The following is a 22,500-nucleotide window of genomic DNA, read 5'->3' as shown; positions in this document are numbered from 1 at the left end:
ATCATCACATGCATGATTTAATTCATATGGGGAGTAACACTGCATAAGAAAAATACGAGGAAACAGATAATATCGCAACCAGAAACAAATGTGTGAACAAGTATACAAACCCAGACAGACAGATTTCCTCACCGAGCACTGAGGGCCAGGACGAGAGGGCTGTCCTTCTGGCCGATCAAGGCGAGGGGATGAGCAAGAATTCTCTCCTGCCCAAGGTACAAGTCACATCGACCTACAAGAATAGACGATTAACGCACTTTTATTATGAATTTATGGGTGTGACTGTTGTGCAGATGGGTAAGTGTGTGTGTGTGTGTGTGTGTGTGTGTGTGTTTGCCTTACCTGTGCGAGAGAAGTAATTGCTTCTAGTGACCGTCAGTACTACTTCATAGTCGATAATCACTTTACGTTGGTATATAATATCGTCCAAGATAGAGGAATACGTGTACACTGGTTGAAGGTTGAGGCGCCCTTGCTCCTCACTCCTCTTCACCTCGTGGAATATACCAGAAGTGGCATCCTGCCAGGATGAAAATTCAGCGATAAATAAAAAGTAAATAATAATTAAAATAGAAATTAGAATAAACATTTTTCGAGATTTTTTTTTGTGTGTGTGAGTGTGTGTGTGTGTGTGTGTGTGTGTGTGTGTGTGTGTGTGTGTGTGTGTGTGTGTGTGTTTACGTACCATAACCGTCTGCATAGGCGCTCCTTGCTTTTCCCAGACCATGACCACCGAGGGGTCGTCCACCACGTCCCTGAGGGTCTGGTAGGGCTGGGGCAGGTGTCTCACGGCCAGCAGCGACATAAGATTGCCCTCGTAGCTCCGCGTCAGCACCATGGTCATCAGCATCCACACGCCCAGCACCACGCGCTGCCACCACCACCCGCCCTCACCCACCCACACGGCTGCCGGACCAAGAGACGTTATGTGAATTAGCAGTGTTGCGAGCACTGATCTGTTCGCATTAATCCACCCCGCACGCTGGCCTCCCTCAGATTCACTCATTGTGAGCAAAGTCGCCGCGGGTTCACGGCAGATAACGTGAGTTGCTATGGACTGCAAAGTCGTCCCCTTCTGTGCCCACACAGTTACCAGTCTCTTTGGGAAAGTTCATATCCTACCGCTGCCATCAATGTCATAACAGTTTTGAAATAAGGGACGATTTATGACACTAGTCATTATTCAATAAGATGCGCTATGTAGAAAAAAAAAAAACTCAAATACAGAGGATCAGAGGTGGCCAATCAGCATGCTTGCTGGCTGCAGATTCACTCACTGAATAGCCGCGGGATCACAGGCGGCCGACCCAGATGCAAAAATTCGGTATAATACCTTCGATAGTAACCACAGAGCACACTTACTGTTATCACCGAAAAGTATTTTGGGAGCTCAAATAAACAAACTGTAAAGCTCTTTCAGACCTGAAGTCCAATTTACAAATGAGAAGTCAGTAATGTAGATCGTTGAATTTCCACGTATTTTAGGTCAGAGATCACGAATTAGGTTGCAACGCAGTTTTCGAATTAAATCATCAGCAACAATAAAACGGATAATAAAAGGAAAAAAAAAAAGCAAGCGCGAACATCCAATAAGATTGCTGTTCTATTGATACATTATCAAAATTAGTACCGGGATACTCACACTGTCGGAGCATAATGTTAACGAAAGCAAAGCTTTCCTCTCTTAAATCTTTCTCTGAGAACTTGAAGGAAAGGAGGGAAGAACCGACAGACAGCAGCAAGAGAAAAGCAAGCACTGCAGCCCACACCCACGGACCAAAGGGCAGCACAAAGCCCCATGGGTCCACCTCGACACTCCCTCGACCGGCGAACACCTGGACAGACATGAGGGAAACCGGCCAAGTGAAGTCGGCGGCCTCTAATCGGGGAGCATTTAAGGCGAAGGGTCCCAAACCAAGGTCCACGTCCTGTGGAAACAGAAATTTTGTCGTTGTAAGCTAAAGTGATCCGGTGCCACGCCCACTGCCTCATCCGCCGAATTTTGGCGGTGTAGCGAACTGGTGCACTCTTCCTATATTTGAATCAGTCAATGCAAAAAAATAATTAGAACACTCACTTTTAGCAAGAAAAAGCTTTAATTTGTTCACTTGTTTTATCATTTAGTATTTAGAAATTTCTCCTTTGTGAGTGAGTACATACTGTGTACACCTGGGCATGCAATGGGCAAGATTAAGGAAGTACTGTCTCTCCAACTCACGGCACCAGATATTCATGACGGCAGGCTGCAATTTCGGTACATACGTTGTCTCGGTCTTCATGCTGCTCAGCTTCCTTCTTATGTAGCTCCATGCATTCTCAGTGGGACTGAGGTCTGGTGAGTTCCCTGGTCCATCCCAGATCTCAGTCCCATTGTCTTATAAGAATTCCTTTGCCTTTCCCCTACGACAAGGAGCCCCGTCATGCATGAAAATGCGCATGTTTAAAATCTCCTTGAACTGCAACAAATGTTTGTTTGTTTTTTCACCACTGCGCAATACCTGTCTCCATTCATTGCTGTAATTTTAGGAAGGAAATACAGTCCTCCCTCTCTGCCAGAAACAGTTAATCAGGTCCACACCATGACATTGGCTGCATGTTTTACCGTCTTGACGGTGAACTTGGGATGAAAGCGGACAGGTCCTCGCGGACGTCACACCCTCTTGCGGCACTCCTCAATACATAAAAAACAGGATTCATCGCTGAACACCACGATTTCCCAATCTTCTGCTTTCCGTGACTTGTACTTGTTATAAAATTCTAGCCTCTTCTTTTTCATCGTTTGAGTAAGCAAGAGTTTCTTGGCTGCTGTGTGGCTCCGTAGTTCAAGATACGTCTGCAGACGATGTTGAATTGTACAGACCGACACTTTGTTCAGCAATTATGGGTTCCGGGCTTTTAAATCTTTGCATGTTATTGAAGGCTCGTTCATAACAATCCTCTTCAGGAGTTGGTCTGTCTTCTTAGAGGTTTACCGTGACCTTCCCGACCCTTTTTTTTCTCGTCAATGCTGCATCCAATTCTCCAGTCTCAGCAAGCCTACACCAGGTAGAGACTGTTTCTAGATATTTCCATCTCCGTTGAAATTTGTCCTATGGTCTTCACTTCTCTGTACATGGTAACTATTTGAGTCTTCATGCTACCTACCATTGCTGGCTGGTAGCTGTAGACATGAGGCTCAGAAATGACACTCCGCAGCCTAGTGAGCTGCCAGACGTGCAATAATTGCAAGAAACATTAACTGTTCTTACTAAGAATAGCAAATAAGTTTCTTTTATTTCTTTTGTTTCTTTCTTTATTCATTTATTTATTTATCTATTTATTTTAACTTTTTTTTTTGCGGTGACTGTAATTATACATAAACGCATCCATATGATTATCAACATGCGCCACTGGAGTAAAGGAGGCAGGAGGCGTGGGCTTTGTATCAGTTTACCCTAGGATCATTCTCTACTCTACCTTACGATCATTCTCTATTTTCCTTGTCTTCATCGTGCACACAACACAACACGTTATTTATTTATTTATTTACTTATTTATTTATTTATTTATTTATTTTCTTATTTAAACTTTTTTTTTTGTGCTGACTGTAATTATACATAAGCGCATCCATATGATTATCAACATGCGATATAAGATCTATAGGCTATATGTGAATATTATGAGAAACTAACAGACAGACAGAAAGGCGAGAAGATAGACAGTCAGTACCTGTCTGTACACCTGGCCCACCATGCCAGTGAAGGTACCGTCACGCTCCTTCACGCCCCACGATCCGTCTGGTGGCCTCCGGAACGCGTACCTTTCCCGGCGCAGGAAAACAACAGATAAAGGCATTGTTCTTAAACTTTCATGCACTGTAAACACTAATATACCTCGATTATCAATTGTTAATTTATCATCACCTGAAACATATCAAGATGCTATATCCGTTTTCTTGCCTTACGAGAAGTTGAGTCCTTGCGCCAAATAATCGAGGACGGTGACCATGAATCCCTTGAACTGCACCCTCACGCCGTCAGGAGCCGTCGGGTCTGATTGTTCTTTCATTTTATGCCTGTGGTTCCGTTCCATCGCCACCACCAACTCTGCCTCTCCAGACATTCTGAGAGGATATCCACACTTTTTTTCATACAATGAATAACGCGAAACAATTTCGTTAATTAGTTTTATGAATTATCATGTTAAATTTTGTGTGAGTGGCCTTTTTTTTTATGTAGAAAAAGGACAGCAGCCAAGGGCAACAAAAATACAAAAAAAAAAAAAGGCCCACCGACATGCCGGATCCCAAACAATGTCCAAAACGGTAGTCAAAAATTGAAGGATAATTGCCTTGAAATCTCCCTCTTAAAGAAGTTCAAGTCATAGAAAGGTGGAAATACAGAAGCAGGCAAAGAGTTCCAGAGTTTACCAGAAAAAGGGATGAACGATTCAAAATCCTGGTTAACTCTTGCATTAGAGAGGTGGACAGAATAAGGATATGAGAAGGAAGAGTCTTTGTGCAGCGAGGCAGTGCGAGGAGAGAAGGCACGCAGCTAGCAAGATCAGAAGAGCAGTTGGCATGAAAATGGTGGTAGAAGATAGCAAGAGATGCAACATTACGGCGATGAGAAGGAGGCTGAAGACAGTCAGTTAGAGGAGAGGAGTTGATGAGACGAAAAGTTTTTTTTATTTCAACCTGTCTAGAAGAGCGGTATGAGTGGAACTCCCCAGACATGTGAAGCATACTTTATACATGGACGGATAAGGAATTAGCAGCTCGAAGGGTGAGAAAAACTGGCGGAGACGTCTCAGAACACCTAACCTGGCAAATTGCCAGAAGTCACGAGGACGGTTAGATGTTGAAAGATTTTGACACTTTCTATAAATGAAGGAGATTTTGGCTAGTTCGAGAACAAACTTGACATTGTTCTGGGCAGAAATATAAAGTGCATGAGATTCTGGTGATGGAAGGCTCAAGTATCTTTTTGTGGGCCACCTCGCTGTCATGTATAGTAAGAGAATAGACTGTTAAACCAAGGTTTGGAAGATTTAGGTTAAGAAAAAGAGTGAGGAATGTATGCCTCCATGCCAGACATTATCACCTCTGTTATGCCCTCGGCACACAGAGCCAAGTCTCTGACATGGAAGCAGCAGTCATTCCAAGGAAAATCAGCAAAATACCTCCTCAGGTCCCAGAGGCAAAATGCCAGAGGTACCTCCGCTTAGGGGAATCCTGAGGAGGGATTGGAGCAATAGGACAAGATACAGATATGAGACTGTGATCGGAGGAGACCAACGGAGAAGATAGAGTAGCAGCATAAGCAGAAGAATTAGAAGTTAGGAAAAGATCAAGAATGTTGGGCGTATCTCCAAGACGGTCATGAACACGAGTAGGGTGTTGCATCAATTGCTCTAGGTCGTGGAGGATAGCAAAGGCTACCTCACCAGGATGGTCAGTGAAGGGAGAGGAAAGCTAAAGCTGGTGGTGAACATTGAAGTCTCCAAGAATGAAGATCTCCGCAAAAGGGAAGGGAATCAGAATGTGCTCCACTTTGGAAGATAAACAAAAAACTTTTTATAGTCAGAGGAGTTAAGTGAGAGATATACAGCAGAAATAAAATTGGTTTAAGAGTGACTCTATAGTCGTAGCCAGATGGTGGAAAACTCGGAAGATTCAAGAGCGTGGGCATAAGAACAGGTTAAGTCGTTGGGCACATTGACCTTTGGATTGAAAATGAGAATAAAGAAAATAGGAGGGAACAAGAAACGGGCTACTGTCAGTTGCCTCAGACACATGTGTTTTAGTGAGAAAAAAGAAGATGAGGTTTAGTAGAGGAGAGATGGTGTTCCACAGAAATTAGATCTAAGACCGCGAATGTTGCAGAAGTTAATGAAAAAAAAGTGTCAAGACACTTAGCATCGATACCAGAAGAGCAGTCCGACCTGGGGACATTTGTGGTCCCCTCCCCAGATGGGGACTCCGAGATAATGTAGGAGTCGACATGATAACTTTGAATTTTGCAAGGTGTGTGTGTAATTAGGTGCTGGTAGTTTTGTGTGACGGAAGAGAGTTTTCTTTAGAGGGCAGGCTGTGACTGCCCCCTTGTATTGTGAGACACAAAGAGAAACGTTCAGTAAATTCACAGCTGAGTTTAATGATAAGTTCACAGCACCCCCTGATCCAGTGCTTTAGACCTCACTGGGAGTAATTATCGTTTCGGCAGCTGCCTACTGCCTCCTCCCAACAAATGCCTCCTCCCAACAACTGTTACTACTACTATTACTACTACTGCTACTGCTATTACTGCTTCTACTACTACTATTACTACTACTACTACTACTACTACTACTACTACTACTACTACTATTACTACTACTACTAGTACTACTATTACTACTATTACTACTACTACTACTACTACTATTACTACTACTACTGGGCTATTACTGGTAGCTGAATAAGACTAATAATACATTTAATCTCACTTGTTAAATTTGTCCCAGAAGAGTGGCCGATGCATTGAAAGGTTGCCCCCAGCCGTCCAGGAAGCAACCTGCAGCGGAGCGACGCCAGGTCGTTGGTATGGCAGCACCACCCACCCAGCAGTCCTGGAAGTTGAACAGTGTTTGGCCGTGACAGTGTTCACAAGCATGCAGGGAAGCAGACACTCACATGCTGGTCATAAAAACAGTACAGTACTTGAGAGGTTCATCTGGCTGTACAACACATCTTCCACACAGAAACACCCACACACCTGCTCACCCCCGACGCGCCATCCGCCAGCAGCAAGAGGGAGTTGGTAAGGGCGAGAGTCTGGTGGAGAGGGTGGAGGCGGTGTGGGGCGCGGCGGCTCACCACAATGAGCCTCGTGGCCCACACCAGCAGGCGACCCTCACGGGCCTGTTGGGCGAAGGCGGCCAGGAAGACTGGGTCATCACTGACCACCACCACCACGACCATCCACGACGCCACCCGCACCTGTCCGCGACCACACAGGAATCAATTAGCCGTAATTACAGTACTAGTAGTAGTAGTAGTAGTAGTAGTTGCTGTTGTAGTAGTAGTAGTAGTAGTAATAGTAGTAGCAGCAGCAGAAATAGTAGTAGTAGTAATAGTAGTGGTAGTAGTAGTAGTAGTAGTAGTAGTAGTAGTAGTAGTAGTAGTAGTTGTTGTTGTTGTTGTTGTTGTTGTTGTTGTTGTTGTTGTTGTTGTTGTTGTTGTTGTTGTTGTTGTTGTTGTTGTTGTTGTTGTTGTTGTTGTTGTTGTTGTTGTCGTTGTTGTTGTTGTAACAGTAGTAGTGGTGGTGGTGTAGTAGAGGATATAGCTGTTGTAGTAGCATTATAACAGTAATAGCAACAATAGCAACAAAAACTTTGCCGACGCAGGCCTGAGTCCTACCTGGCGGGCGCTTTTGACGACCTTGTCAAGCCGCGACCCATTACTGGCAGCCTCAAACACCGCTACACTCCGCGAGACTCCGATGAACCTCCTGACTTCCCTCTGAAATTACTCGTATTAGTATTTATTTCTTCTAGTCAGTGTTCGCAGTAATTCACACTAACAAAATTGGATGCAAGCCTTACCGAGAAGCCTTTACCACCAATAATGACAAGAGAGGCGTCGCTTTTTGAGGACACAAGCAGGACATCCTTCACCGCTGTTACCGCGTATGCCTCCCAGCTGTTCTTCGTGGCTGCCGACAACACTTCAGACCCTGTCACCACGTTAAAGGAATTTTTCACAGCAGAGAAAGACAGAAGAAAGTGATTGGGAGGTGCTGAAGCAGAGTAGCATTATGAGAAATACGAATAAATCACGTTATGTGAAAAGTGTACTCATAAATTTGTCTGTGATGCGTCTTTGTTTAAAGTTGTCATGGAAAGAATTTTAAGAAGCAGTCAGGAAGTTCAGTAAATGAAGTAATGAGCCTCTCTTTGTATAATCTTACGTTCCAGACGAAGTGCAGGTACCACTGGGATGCAGGATACCAAGAGGAACCAGAAATAGAACATCACAGCCAATCCCATGTCGCGCCTGGCAGAGGGAAAGTAACATAACCGTGACAGCGTTTAGAAAGTTGGTGAGAAACACATCCAAGTTAGAGGTTTATTAGAGAGATAGATCAGACCAACAAGAGTTATATCGTATTTGACAAAATTTTTCAGTGTAGACATATTTTTTGATATACTAATGTTTTTGCATATACTCCTCACTTTTATATAATCATATATCGATAGGCTGCAATAATAATAAAGGAACAGTCCCCTAATCCTTCTCTCTCTCTCTCTCTCTCTCTCTCTCTCTCTCTCTCTCTCTCTCTCTCTCTCTCTCTCTCTCTCTCTCTCTCTCTCTCTCATAATATATATATATATATATATATATATATATATATATATATATATATATATATATATATATATATATATATATATATATATATATATATATATATATATATATATATATATATATACACACGAGTATATGCCTTGAAGCACCCAATACTCGCACACGCAATAATAACAGTAATAACAGTACGGTTGAAGTGGAGATCAAGTTGCGCCATGAAGAAATACTTTCTCATTTTGAGGTGATATTGTTTGCACTCATTTAGCTGTTCCTAATTTGTCTGGTCATGAATGCAAAGAAAAAAGAGCGTACACTAATGTAGCACCCAATAATACAATAAAAATTTCTATAAACACCAACATAATGTTTGGAAACCGTCTTACAGTTCCTTGAACAACTTTACCTCAGCACCGTTGATTATATGCCATTCATGACATTCTTTTAAAGGCCGCTAAAACTTTTCAGATAAAATGTTGAGAGCATTATTTCGATAGGTGACGGGTAAAGATGAAGTGAGAACTTGCCACACATATTTACTGATAACAAGAGTACAGATGAAATATCAGTATAAAGTCAGTTTAGAAAAGCTGGCAACGAAAACCTCTAACTATTGCTTTAACTATTGCTTTTCTTTTTGAAGTTGTTAAGAATTCGTTTGAGAATCATTTCTCTTCCCAGTACGGTTCAGATGAAATTCACTGAGGGACGAAACCAGCCACGCACTGACTATTCGAAGCACAGTGTGTCACTCTTTGACGTAAGATTTCTTCGGCCAGCTGTTGCGTACTAGAGCCCATGTGGCTGTGAGAGTAAGAGGGAATTGCTGGCTTCATCCTGGAAAGGAAATTCATATCTGCAGTATGGAACAAGTAGCGCTGGTGTCCATCCAACGTCCTAGGGAGGCGTCCATTCCGCTCCCACCAACGCAACCAGCGCCTTACTGTGTGCGGGCTCCTGCCAGACCGCCGAGCGATTGACCTCAGGGAAAGGCCGGCAGACCACAGCCACAAGAACGAGAGCCGCTCGTACAGACACGTTTCCCTCCGGGGTTGAAACACCATCATTTCTTCTACAAGGAAGCAACACCGTCTAATAGAAGCTGGCCATTGCGAGAAAAAAAAAAAGTCTAATAATCTGAGTGATGACAGAATAATAGTGTGTGTGTGTAGGTGTGTGTGTATATGTGTGTGTGTGTGTGTGTGTGTGTGTGTGTGTGTGTGTGTGTGTGTGTGTGTGTGTGTGTGTGTGTGTGTGTGTGTGTGTGTGTGTGTGTATTTAAAGTATGTGTTGTTGTACATTCCATCTTAATGTTACTTTCTTGACTTTATGCGAGTTACGACCTTTCAATCTGAGCATATGTGCATTTGATTTTAGATCTTAGATCTTTTTTTTTAAATTAGGGGTGTGTATATGTGACCATGTTTGTGATTTTATCTCGTGATGTTATCTCTTTGAGTGTACTTTTATTTTCATTTAAATATTAGTTTTATGTGTGGGGGGGGGTGTTTTCCTGTCGTGCAGTCAATTGCTTTAATGTTTCGGTTATATATTTCTAATTGTTGTTTTGTTTCCGCTACCTTGGGAATGCCTTCATCATATTTGTGCCCTGTTTGCCAATAATTTGAGACTACCGTATATATTCGAGTTTTCACTTTTTCACAGTAAACATTGTGTGCATTTAGCATGATTATTGCATTGCTTTATGTGTTGAGGATGTAAAGTGTTGCATTTTTGTGCTCAATAAATATCTATCTACTCGTATCTAGCCTACTGTGTGTGTGTGTGTGTGTGTGTGTGTGTGTGTGTGTGTGTGTGTGTGTGTGTGTGTGTGTGTGTGCTGCACCACTACCAGTGTTCGTGCATGCAAGCCATAGATTGCTCATCACCAACACAAGAGTGGTGGGACTCACCGGCAGGAGTGGCGGGGAAGGACCTGCCAGCAGCAGGCAGGTGGAAACCAAATGTGTCTCCAGGAGGGCCGGCGCCACTTTATATGAATATCCAGCGCCGACTCCACCACGCCAGAAGGTCACACTCACCAGCCACGGCTGACACACAGCCTGTCATCAGATCACGCTCGGCTAGGAAATTGTTCACAGAATTATGTAGACGATGAAAGCAACGTATCTCACTTTGTATCAGGTATTTTGCTACTACTACTACTACTACTACTACTACTACTTTTTTTTTTTTTTATGTAGGAAGGATACTGGCCAAGGGCAACAAAAATCTAATAAAAAAAAATGCCCACTGAAATGCCAGTCCCTTAAAAGGGTCAAAGCAGTGGTCAAAAATTGGTGGATAAGTGTCTTGAAACCTCTCTCTTGAAGGAATTCAAGTCATAGGAAGGTGGAAATACAGAAACAGGCAAGGAGTTCCAGAGTTTACCAGAGAAAGGGATGAATGATTGAGAATACTGGTTAACTCTTGCGTTAGAGAGGTGGACAGAATAGGAGTGAGAGAAAGAAGAAAGTCTTGTGCAGCGAGGCCGCGGGAGCAGGGGAGGCATGCAGTTAGCAAGATCAGAAGAGCAGTTGGCATGAAAATAGCGGTAGAAGACAGCTAGATATGCAACATTGCGGCGGTGAGAGAGGGGCTGAAGACAGTCAGTTAGAGGAGAGGAGTTGATGAGACGAAAAGCTTTTGATTCCACCCTGTCTAGAACAGCAGTATGAGTGGAACCCCCCCAGACATGTGAAGCATACTCCATACATGGACGGATAAGGCCCTTGTACAGAGTTAGCAGCTGGGGGGGTGAGAAAAACTGGCGGAGACGTCTCAGAACACCTAACTTCATAGAAGCTGTTTTAGCTAGAGATGAGATGTGAAGTTTCCAGTTCAGATTATAAGTAAAGGACAGACCGAGGATGTTCAGTGTAGAAGAGGGGGACAGTTGAGTGTCATTGAAGAAGAGGGGATAGTTGTCTGGAAGATTGTGTCGAGTTGATAGATGGAGGAATTGAGTTTTTGAGGCATTGAACAATACCAAGTTTGCTCTGCCCCAATCAGAAATTTTACAAAGATCAGAAGTCAGGCGTTCTGTGGCTTCCCTGCGTGGTACTCGTATGTTTACCTCCTGAAGGGTTGGACGTCTATGAAAAGACGTGGAAAAGTGCAGGGTGGTATCATCAGCATAGGAGTGGATAGGACAAGAAGTTTGGTTTAGAAGATCATTAATGAATAATAAGAAGAGAGTGGGTGACAGGACAGAACCCTGAGGAACACCACTGTTAATAGATTTAGGAGAAGAACAGTGACCGTCTACCACAGCAGCAATAGAACGGTCAGAAAGGAAACTTGAGATGAAGTTACAGAGAGAAGGATAGAAACCGTAGGAGGATAGTTTGGAAATCAAAGCTTTGTGCCAGACTCTATCAAAGGCTTTTGATATGTCCAAGGCAACAGCAAAAGTTTCACCAAAGTCTCTAAAAGAGGATGACCAAGACTCAGTAAGGAAAGCCAGAAGATCACCAGTAGAGCGGCCTTGACGGAACCCATACTGGCGATCAGATAGAAGGTTGTGAAGTGATAGATGTTTAAGAATCTTCCTGTTGAGGATAGATTCAAAAACTTTAGATAAAGCAATAGGACGGTAGTTTGAGGGATTAGAGCGGTCACCCTTTTTAGGAACAGGTTGAATGTAGGCAAACTTCCAGCAAGAAGGAAAAGTAGATGTTGACAGACAGAGCTGAAAGAGTTTGACTAGGCAAGGTGCAAGCACGGAGGCACAGTTTCGGAGAACAATAGGAGGGACCCCATCAGGTCCATAAGCCTTCCGTGGGTTTAGGCCAGCGAGGGCATGGAAAACATCATTACGATGAATTTTAATACGTGGCATGAAGTAGTCAGAGGGTGGAGGAGAGGGAGGAACAAGCCCAGAATCGTCCAAGGTAGCGTTTTTAGCAAAGGTTTGAGCAAAGAGTTCAGCTTTAGAAATAGATGTGATAGCAGTGGTGCCATCTGGTTGAAGTAGAGGAGGGAAAGAAGAAGAAGCAAAGTTATTGGAGATATTTTTGGCTAGATGCTAGAAATCACGAGGGGAGTTAGATCTTGAAAGGTTTTGACATTTTTTGTTAATGAAGGATTTTTGGCTAGTTGGAGAACAGACTTGGCATGGTTCCGGGCAGAAATATAAAGTGCATGAGATTCTGGTGAAGGAAGGCTTAAGTACCTTTTGTGGGCCACCTCTCTATCATGTATAGCACGAGAACAAGCTGTGTTAAACCAAGGTTTAGAAGGTTTAGGACGAGAAAAAGAGTGAGGAATGTACGCCTCCATGCCAGACACTATCACCTCTGTTATGCGCTCAGCGCACAAAGACGGGTCTCTGACACGGAAGCAGTAGTCATTCCAAGGAAAATTAGCAAAATACCTCCTCAGGTCCCCCCAACTAGCAGAGGCAAAACGGAAGAGGCACCTTCGCTTAGGGGGATCCTGAGGAGGGATTGGAGTGATAGGACAAGATAAAGATATGAGATTGTGATCGGAGGAGCCCAACGGAGAAGAAAGGGTGACAGCATAAGCAGAAGGATTAGAGGTCAGGAAAAGGTCAAGAATGTTGGGCGTATCTCCAAGACGGTCAGGAATACGAGTAGGGTGTTGCACCAATTGCTCTAGGTCATGGAGGATAGCAAAGTTGTAGGCTAGCTCACCAGGATGGTCAGTGAAGGGAGAGGAAAGCCAAAGCTGGTGGTGAACATTGAAGTCTCCAAGAATGGAGATCTCTGCAAAAGGGAAGAGGGTCAGAATGTGCTCCACTTTGGAAGTTAAGTAGTCAAAGAATTTCGTATAGTCAGAGGAGTTAGGAGAGAGGTATACAGCACAGATAAATTTAGTATGAGAATGACTCTGTAGTCGTAGCCAGATGGTGGAAAACTCGGAATATTCAAGAGCGTGGGCACGAGAGCAGGTTAAGTCATTGCGCACATAAACGCAGCATCCAGCTTTGGATCGAAAAAGAGGATAGAGAAAGTAGGATGGAACAGAAAAGGGGCTACTATCAGTTGCCTCAGACACCTGAGTTTCAGTGAGGAAAAGAAGATGAGGTTTAGAAGAGGAGAGGTGGTGTTCTACAGATTGAAAATTAGATCTTAGACAGCGAATGTTGCAGAAGTTAATGAAGAAAAAGTTGAGGGGGGTGTCAAGACACTTAGGGTCGTCGACGGAAAGGCAGTCCGACCTGGGGACATTTATGGTCCCCTCCCCAGATGGGGACTCCGAGGCTGGTGTAGGAGTCGCCATGATTTTAAAATCTTTTGAGTGAAGGGTGTGTGTGTTATTAGGTGCTTGTGGTTTTGTGTGGAGGAAGAGAGTTGTCTTTAGAGGGCAGGCTGTGACTACCCCCTTGTGTTGTGAGACACAAAGGGAAACGTTCAATGAGGTCACAGCTGGGTTTAATGATAAGTTCACAGCACCCCCTGAACAGTGCTTTAGACCTCACTGGGAGTAATTATCGTTTCGGCAGGTGTCTACTGCCTCCTCCTGTAGACTACAACTACTGCTACTACTACGACCATGTGGATATATATATTCGGACTAAATCATGGTGTTGTACTTTTACCTTCTCGGTGACTAGCAATCCTGGCATCTCGTTTCTGTCTGCCTGTCTGTCCTTACTAAAGGAGACCAGCAATCACTTACGCCATACTCTATGATATAAAACAAGGCGAGATATAAAAAAAAATTATATATATATATATATATATATATATATATATATATATATATATATATATATATATATATATATATATATATATATATATATATATATATATATATATATATATATATATATATATATATATACTATCACCACCATTAATATTTTCATTCACCATTACTTTTATCATTAATATTGTCGTTACTAATCATGAGCATCACCAGTACCAAGCTGTGTATATGTTGCGTCATTATTATTATTATTATTATTTTCATATCTTTCTTCCTTGCGTTCCATTGTAGTGATACATTGCATTGCGTTCCATGGTAGTGATACATTGCATTGCGTTCCATGGTAGTGATACATTGCATTTTCTTTTAACTGTTTGTGTGTTTTTCGTCTAGTTTTTCCCTAGCCTGTTAGGGCTGAGACGGTGCCTCCTGATGAAAAACTTTTGGATTTGGCATTTGGGAACCGTTACCCCGATTGGATGCCTTTCTTTCCCTCGGACCGTAGCCAGGATTCGAACCCGTGCGCCTGATGACCACTTGGCCACCAAAGCGCACGTGGTACTACTGTACCACGGCGGCTCCCAAATATACCAAATATAATGATAATAACAATGATACTGATGTAATAATAATAATAATAATAATAATAATAATAATAATAATAATAATAATGGTAACAATAACAATAATAATAATAACAATAATAATAACAATAACAATGATAATAATAGTAATAATAACAATGATAATAATAGTAATAATAGTAATAATAACAATGATAATAATAATAATAATAATAATAATAATAATAATAATAATAATATGATGATGATGATGATGATGATGATGATGATAACGTAAAAACTAATAACAACAATAATAATATTAACAATACTACTAACAACATACATTAATATATAGGCTAATAACAAGTGAATAAGTGTAATGCACTGAAATCACTAGACACAGGTTATAGCTGTCATTTCTGGGTGTTATGAAGAAGTGTTATTTTCATTTTTTTCTTAAAAGTGTCGTCCCATTGGGTGATGCCTTTAATATCATGTGGCAGTATGTTCCAGTGCCTGCTGCCTCGCACGAGGACACTGCTGTGCATGGTCGGTGCGACACAGCGGAATACGGAGGTTTTGTCTGTTTCTTGTTATTGATTGGAAGCCACACTGTACAGGGAAGGAATTTAGCAATGCATGTACAAATGAAATTGTCTGTAATTTTATGATGTCATGGACCTTAAGTATTTTGTGTTCGGTGAAGAGAGAAGTGTGATCATAACGGTGACGGTAAAACATAATTCGAAGCATTTTCTTCTGTGTGAGAAAATACTTAATTATAGTTTAAATGCTCCATCCCACACAGCACAACAATACAACAAATAACAAATTTGGATATACCGTTAACATGTAAATTAGTTTTATACATTCAATGGGCAGCTGATTCCTTATTCTATACAATAGACCTGTTATTTCACTAAGTTTGGTTTTCAAGGTATCAATATGAGAGTTCCATTTAAGGGTATTATCAATAGTAATTCCAAGGAATTTCATTTCGCTGAGCTGGCTTATAAGAATATTGTCAATTTTGATAGTTAATAAAGGTGGCTGAGACATCAGCCACCGATTTATCATACAATTGGTCTTTTTAATATTTAGTGTGAGCTTATTACTTTTTAACCAGTTTGCAACCTTGACCATTTCTTCATTTGTAATTTTTTCTAAGTCCTTAATATTTCTATTTTTTAGTAATATTGATGTGTCGTCAGAGAAAAGTAAAGTGCACTTCACTACAGCGTGGTAAATCATTAAAGTATACCAAAAATAGTAAGTGTCCTAATATTGAGCTTTGAGGAACACCAAAATGTAATTGTTTTATTAGAAGATGATTGATTATTATATATAGTGTACTGTTGTCTGTGACTAAGGTAACTATTAAACCAATTATTAGCTGTGCCTCGAATTCCATAGTTTTTCTAGCATTATTGGATGAGAAATGGTATCAAAAGCTTTGGTTAAATCACAAAACACTGTAATATTGTAAGACTTTTCGTCCATTTCATCATAAATATATTGACATAACTGTGGCAAGGCCAATTCGGTACTATATTTAGGTCTAAATGCAAACTGTTGGTCTGTTAATATTGAGTTTTGAGTGAGATAGTCCATGAGTCTTGAGGCCATTACCTTTTCATATATTTTGCTAAAAGTTGGTAAGAAAGCTATGGGTCTGTAATTTGTATGAAGTAGTTTATCGCCTTTTTTAAACACTGGAACAATTTTGATCAGCCGTAGATGTTTAGGAAAAGTGCCTTCTTCAAAAGACCTATTAATTATGTAAGTTAAAAATAGGGATATAATATTACTGCACTTTTTTATTACTTTAACGTCTATATCATCATAGCCGGGAGAAGCTATTTTCAAATGTTTTATTATATTTTCAATTTCTTTTTGAACGGTTGGCTGAATAAAAAAATATAATTGAGTCGGTTCCGGTAAAAAGCCAGTGAATGGCACTGATGGTGGAGGAATGTTCGTAACAAGGCTGTTTGCAATGCTACTGAAGTAATCATTAAAAGCTTCAGCCACCTCATTACTCTGGGAAATATTTTTGCAATGAAATGTTATAGACTTATATAGAAATGTTATAGAAATGTTATTTTCCCGAAGACTCTTACCCATAATACCATTAATCATCTCCCAGATTTTTTTTTGTATTTCCTGAATTTTCTTTAAATTTAGACTTATGATAATTATCTTTGGCAATCCTAATTAAAGACGTTAATGTTTTCCTATATATATATATATATATATATATATATATATATATATATATATATATATATATATATATATATATATATATATATATATATATACTTTTTTTTAATATTGCACTAAGTTACTGGCCATTTTGTATAAATTTTCTGTAGTCTGTTTCTTTGTTTTATAGATTTTCGTAGGACTTGAATTATGCAAGGCTTATTACTATACTTATCTTTGATTATGAAGGTTTTAATTGGAAAATGTTTGTTATAGATGTTTGAAAATTTAGTTACGTATACGTCTAAACAGTCACTTACGCAAGGGCTGGTTACCAGTTATATTCTTGTAGCTCAGCTGTAAAATAATTTATATAATTGTCATTTATCATCCTTCTAGTTATGATTTTATCCGAATACTTGTGAAATGACGGTGCAGAAAACGAGCTAAACACTGGGAAATGATCACTGATTGATGAATAAATTATTCCACTAAAATTATCATTTACATCATTCGTCCATATATGATCTATTAATGTGGCTGACGACTTAGTAACTCTTGTTGGTTTAGTTATCACTGGAAAATATGAGTATGAATAAATTAAATCGGATAAGCTTTATACACAGTCATGATTAGCCAGTAAGTTTATATTAAAATCACCTAAAATATAACATGGTAATTGTGCCCTACTTATAAGACCAATCAAGAGCTCTAATGATGATAAAAAGTCACTAATACTTTAATTTGGTGGTCTGTAAAGTAAACCTACTACAAACTTATATGGTTGTGTTACAGCAAGAAACAAAGATTCTAAGTAGGGTAATTGTAAAGTATAGTTCTGCATGAGAGAGCCTTCGTATAATTTGTGCAGGTACAGAGTTAAACCACCACCACTGGTGTTCTTGTTCTTAAAATATCCGTTGTAATTCCTTATTTTATAATGACCACAGATTTCATCACTAAGGCGCGTCTCACACAAGCCTATAATATGAAATTTCATATGAAATGAAGGTAGACATTGATCAAGTAAAATGTCAAGATGTAATGGTACACTACTAATATTGTGGGACAGGATATTTAAGGAAGTTCTTCTTAAGTTAGAGGGTATAGAGTGTTCTGTATCGCTAAAATAATAACTACACTTAGGTTCGTTAAGGATATTATTTAAGAGTGAGTCATCTATTGTATGAGCATCATTATCTTTGACAGGGTCGTATGTCATTGTTTCGATAACACTTAAGGGAAAGTTATGAGATGAATCCTCATTTAAAATATTAATCAGATCACTATTGTTTAAACTATGAAACAGAAAAATAGGATTGGTAGCCATAAGTTAGGTATGGAGTAATCAATATAACATTACCAATCTGAAACACCTTATCTTCCTCCACGAGAGGACCTCGTTGTCCGTAGAGCCTCTGTCCTACTAGCTGTCCTGTTGTCCCTGATCGTCGTGGCGTCCTTCTTCCTGTCAGCAGCGCTGGTCACACCACCAGCAGCCACGGCAGATGAGCCGTCAGCAGCAGGAGCCATCGTATCGGCGGTGACAGTACTATCCTCATCGGGAATTGTGTCCCGGCCTGTAACAACAACCACACTGCCGTCGCTGCCCACTGCGCTGCCGCCAGTCGATACGTCATCAGGCCGGTCAGACGATCCATGAGTCGAGGCACCTGTAGTAACGACCCTCCTCGATGAACCACCACTGTTCGGTCGTTCCTTAATAATCAGTTTAGTGTGGCGGAAGTACGCCACTTTTCCCTCACTTCTAGCTTGTTTTATAGCTGGTATTTGAGCTTTTCGTATGTTCTGGGATGCTGGACACAGATCTTCGTTGATATAAATTCTTGTTCCTTTTAGCTTTGTTACGTTCCTCATGACAGCCTCTCGGTCTCCATACCTTGTAAAGCGAGCGACAATGGTGCAGTGCCGATGGCCGTCACGTTGTCCTACACGGTGTGCACGCTCCACCTCGATGTTTGGTAGCTCCAACTTGTTGGTTAGGAGTTCCGAGACCTTAACAGCTGTCTGTTCCCCAGTTTCTCTCTCTGAACGTTCTTCAACTCTAACAATTTGCAAGTTGTTTCGCCGATTATAATCCTCCTGATAATTCGCTCTGTCATCTAATTCCTTACATCTTTTTTTCACTCTTGTCTATTTTTTCCATTAGTGTGTTAATTACTTCACGGCAGGTTCTATTTTCTTCCTTACGCTGTTTCACTTCCTGCTTCAAATCCTCTACTTCTCGTTGAGTAAATAAAGGAGGGAAAAGAAATAAAAGAGGGAAAGAAGAAAAAGCAAAGTTATTGGAGGTATTTTTGGCTAGGTGCCATAAGTCACGAGGGTAGTTAGATCTTGAAAGATTTTGACACTTTCTATTGATGGATTTTTTGGGCTAGTTGGAGAACAGACTTGGCATAGTCTCGGGCAGAAATATAAAGCGCATGAGATTCTGCTGATGGAAGGCTCAATTACGTTTTGTGGGGCACCTCTCTGTCATGTATAGCACGAGAACACGTGTGTTAAATCAAGGTTTGGAAGGTTTTGGGCGAGAAAAAGAGTGAGGATTGTACGCCTCCATGCCAGATACTATCGCTTCTGTTATGCGCTTGGCACACAGAGATGGGTGTCTGACACGGAAGCAGTAGTCATTCCAATGAAAATCAGCAAAATACCTCCTCAGGTCCCCCCAACTAGCAGAGGCAAAACGCCAGAGACACCTCCGGTTAAGGGGATCCTGAGGAGGGATTGGGGCGATAGGACAAAATACAGATATGAAATTGTAATCGGAGAAGCCCAACGGAGAAAATAGGGTAACAGCGGAAATAGAAGGATTAGAGGTTAGGAATAGGTCAAGAATGTTACGTGTATCTCTAAGACGGTCAGGGATACGAGTAGGGTGTAGCACCAATTGTTCTAGGTCGTGGAGGAGAGCAAATTTAAAGGCTAGTTTACCAGGATGGTCAGTGAAGGGAGAGGAAAGCCAAAACTGGTGGTGAACATTGAAGTCTCCAAGAATGGAGATCTCCGCTAAAGGGAACAGAGTCAGAATGTGCTCCACTTTGGAAGTTAAATAGTCAAAGAATTTCTTATAGTCAGAGGAGTTAGGTGAGAGGTATACAGCACAGATAAATTTAGTTTGAGAGTGACTCTGTAGTCGTAGCAAGATGGTGGAAAACACGGATGATTCAAGAGCGTCGGCACGAGAGCAGGTTAAGTCGTTGCACACATAGACGCAACATCCAGCTTTGGATTGAAAATCAGGATAGAGAAAGTAAAAAGGAACCACCAAGGTAGTAAAAATATGCATTATTTTGTGTCGAGAAAACTTCAACTGGTTATTTACAAGAATATTTATATGAAACGATCGATCTGCGTTGGTGTCGCGCCAATTCTCTCCCGGGTCCAAATTTCTCCCGGGTGCCGCCACTGCGCATGCACACCATATCGAGGCGACCCCATCAAAATATCACCCAGATATTTAATTTATTTTTACGTATTATCAACTACTTTTTTGAGTTTTTATTGACATATTACTATTGCTTCATTATATGTGGATATGTTACGATAGGACTGCAGCGATTAAACAAGAGTAGTGAGTGATAACAGAACACCAGAATCTTCTCCCTTTGTATATATCAAGTCCTACCTACATGTTTTATGTTTATTTATTTATTTCATTTTTTTATTTATTTTTATTTATTTATTTATTTTATTTTATTTATTTTTTTTTTTTACGTATTATCAACATTGGTATGGAATTTTATTCACAAATTGCGAATGGTCCATTTTCTGTGGAATATTTTAAACATGGTGGTAGGACTTGACATAAACAAAGGGAGAAGATTTTGGTGCTCTGTTATTACACACTACTCTTGTTTACTTGCTGCATTCCTATCTTAAAGTATTCCACAGGCACCGTAGCATTAGTAATTTGTCAATAAAACTCCATAATGATATTGATAATAAGTAAAATACATAACATGGTAGTAGGACTTGATACTTGCACAGGGAGAAAGTTTTGGTGCTCTGTTATGACACTACTCTTGTATACTTGCTGCATTCCTACCCTAACATATCCACATACAATAAAGCAATAGTAATTTGTCAATAAAACCTTGAAAAGTAGTTGATAATACGTAAAAATATAGACACATAGATAGATAGATAGACAGAAAGATTTAGTGACCCCAAATAATAAAAATGTACACAATAGATTATTCGAGTGATCCAAGGAAAATTTTATTTTACACTTTGTTGAACATAAATCACTTTTTGCAAACGCACGTAAAGACCCAACATCAGGTCCTAAAGAAGCATTAAAACACAAGAAAACTCTAAAAGCAATAAAAAATATTGAAATCAATTATATATATATATATATATATATATATATATATATATATATATATATATATATATATATATATATATATATATATATATATATATATATATATATATATATATATATATATGCCCAAAAATATAAGAGCAAACTAAATCGATAAAAACACAGAAAATTAAAAAAAGAAAAAAATACCACAAATACCACGAAAGCTAAATGTTATAGTGTATAAAAGACACTAAGAACATAAAAAATATGAAATAAGTAAGAAAACTTATGCAAAAGAATAATAATGAAAAACACGAAAAAAGACTAAGATCAATAAAAACCACAGAAACAAGCAAATATCCTAGCTAAAATATAAAACAAAATTGGGGGCATTATAAAAATTCAGCCATGATGCAGTGAACAGTAAATAGTGCACACAGTGGCAAAGTCACTCCTCTCTCACATTAAGTTTTCAGAAGGTGACAAGTTGAATTATTGATGTATTTCAGTTGTTCTAACGGAATCATGCACTACATGTTGCTCAGTCTGGATTTGTCCACATGAGCACAACAGTTCTTCTACGGGCTAGCGACCTCTTCCTAGCCGATTCCAACGTCCCTCCTCAACAGCAAGAGAATGTGCATTTATTCTAAAACGAGTCCAAGAAATTATTTCCTGTTCATTAACTTTTAGCTTTGAACGATATATTTCATGTACAGCAAAGTCAAGATTTATTCACTCGTATAATCTCACTCTATTTAATTCTGATGCTAATACTCTTCTTTTCATTTCCTCTATCACAATATGCACATCATCTCTCTTATTATTGAGAAGGTCTCTTATATCGAGGAGTGTGACAGGCATTACTCAGCGTGATACGTATGGCATGAGCCAGAGGATCGTCAGCCATTCCCCTTCTATCCCTCCACACTTCATGGGGAAACTTACGCTGTTTGCTTAAGCAAGTCCACGTAAATGGGGATAGCCGACCTCCACTAAAGAAAGGTCGGTCTTCCGAACGTTCAGCATCTGTTTGACGCACCACATGTACAACTTGTTGACAACTTTCATATCACCACTCAGCCATGACTCGCATCCATGTAAAATAGCTGACAAAAGCTGCTTGGAGCACTTTACATCTAACATAAAAGGGAACGTCATTACTTTTATTAATTAATGAATGACGCAAATTTAAGTGCATGATACATCTTACTCTGCGTGTGCAGCTTAATGGCTATACTTATTGACCTGTCGGCAGAGAAGGGGCTCCCTTAAATACAAACGATGCTCACATGCACTCACATCTATATCAACATGCATGGCTTCTTTGTCAGCATCATCCCCATATATCACGAAGAATTTCGTCTTGCTCTTATTAATTTTCATCCCAT

At 40.2% G+C, this 22,500-nt stretch overlaps 1 protein-coding gene and 2 long non-coding RNA genes across 3 annotated transcripts in view; all 3 read right to left on the bottom strand.

Moving 5' to 3' along the window:
- LOC135106551 (ionotropic receptor 93a-like) overlaps positions 1-6,949 on the bottom strand; it is an 8,010-nt gene extending 1,061 nt beyond the window's left edge. Inside the window, exons 1-6 of the mRNA XM_064015752.1 lie at positions 6,735-6,949; positions 6,466-6,588; positions 3,709-4,102; positions 686-1,928; positions 343-520; positions 133-232 (exon numbers count right to left, since the gene is read on the bottom strand). Coding sequence (XP_063871822.1) covers positions 133-232; positions 343-520; positions 686-1,006 — 599 coding nt within the window. The 5' untranslated portion in view covers positions 1,007-1,928; positions 3,709-4,102; positions 6,466-6,588; positions 6,735-6,949. The remainder of the gene's footprint in view (positions 1-132; positions 233-342; positions 521-685; positions 1,929-3,708; positions 4,103-6,465; positions 6,589-6,734) is intronic.
- Positions 6,950-7,332: 383 nt separating this feature from the next.
- LOC135106550 (uncharacterized) lies at positions 7,333-8,009 on the bottom strand. The gene is made up of 2 exons (XR_010271358.1): positions 7,564-8,009; positions 7,333-7,480 (listed from the first exon to the last, which is right to left on the bottom strand). It is a non-coding gene; the product is annotated as an uncharacterized LOC135106550 (long non-coding RNA).
- An 879-nt stretch (positions 8,010-8,888) lies between these two features.
- Positions 8,889-19,258, bottom strand: LOC135106549 (uncharacterized). Its single transcript, XR_010271357.1, has 4 exons — positions 18,150-19,258; positions 13,890-13,977; positions 10,240-10,389; positions 8,889-9,398 (listed from the first exon to the last, which is right to left on the bottom strand). It is a non-coding gene; the product is annotated as an uncharacterized LOC135106549 (long non-coding RNA).
- Positions 19,259-22,500: the final 3,242 nt, after the last annotated feature.

This window comes from Scylla paramamosain, chromosome 2 (assembly GCF_035594125.1).
Source record: "Scylla paramamosain isolate STU-SP2022 chromosome 2, ASM3559412v1, whole genome shotgun sequence".
In the NCBI taxonomy this organism is placed as follows: domain Eukaryota; kingdom Metazoa; phylum Arthropoda; class Malacostraca; order Decapoda; family Portunidae; genus Scylla; species Scylla paramamosain.
The sequence above is the reverse complement of the archived record's forward strand: the minus strand, read 5'-3'. Positions and strand labels throughout refer to the sequence as shown.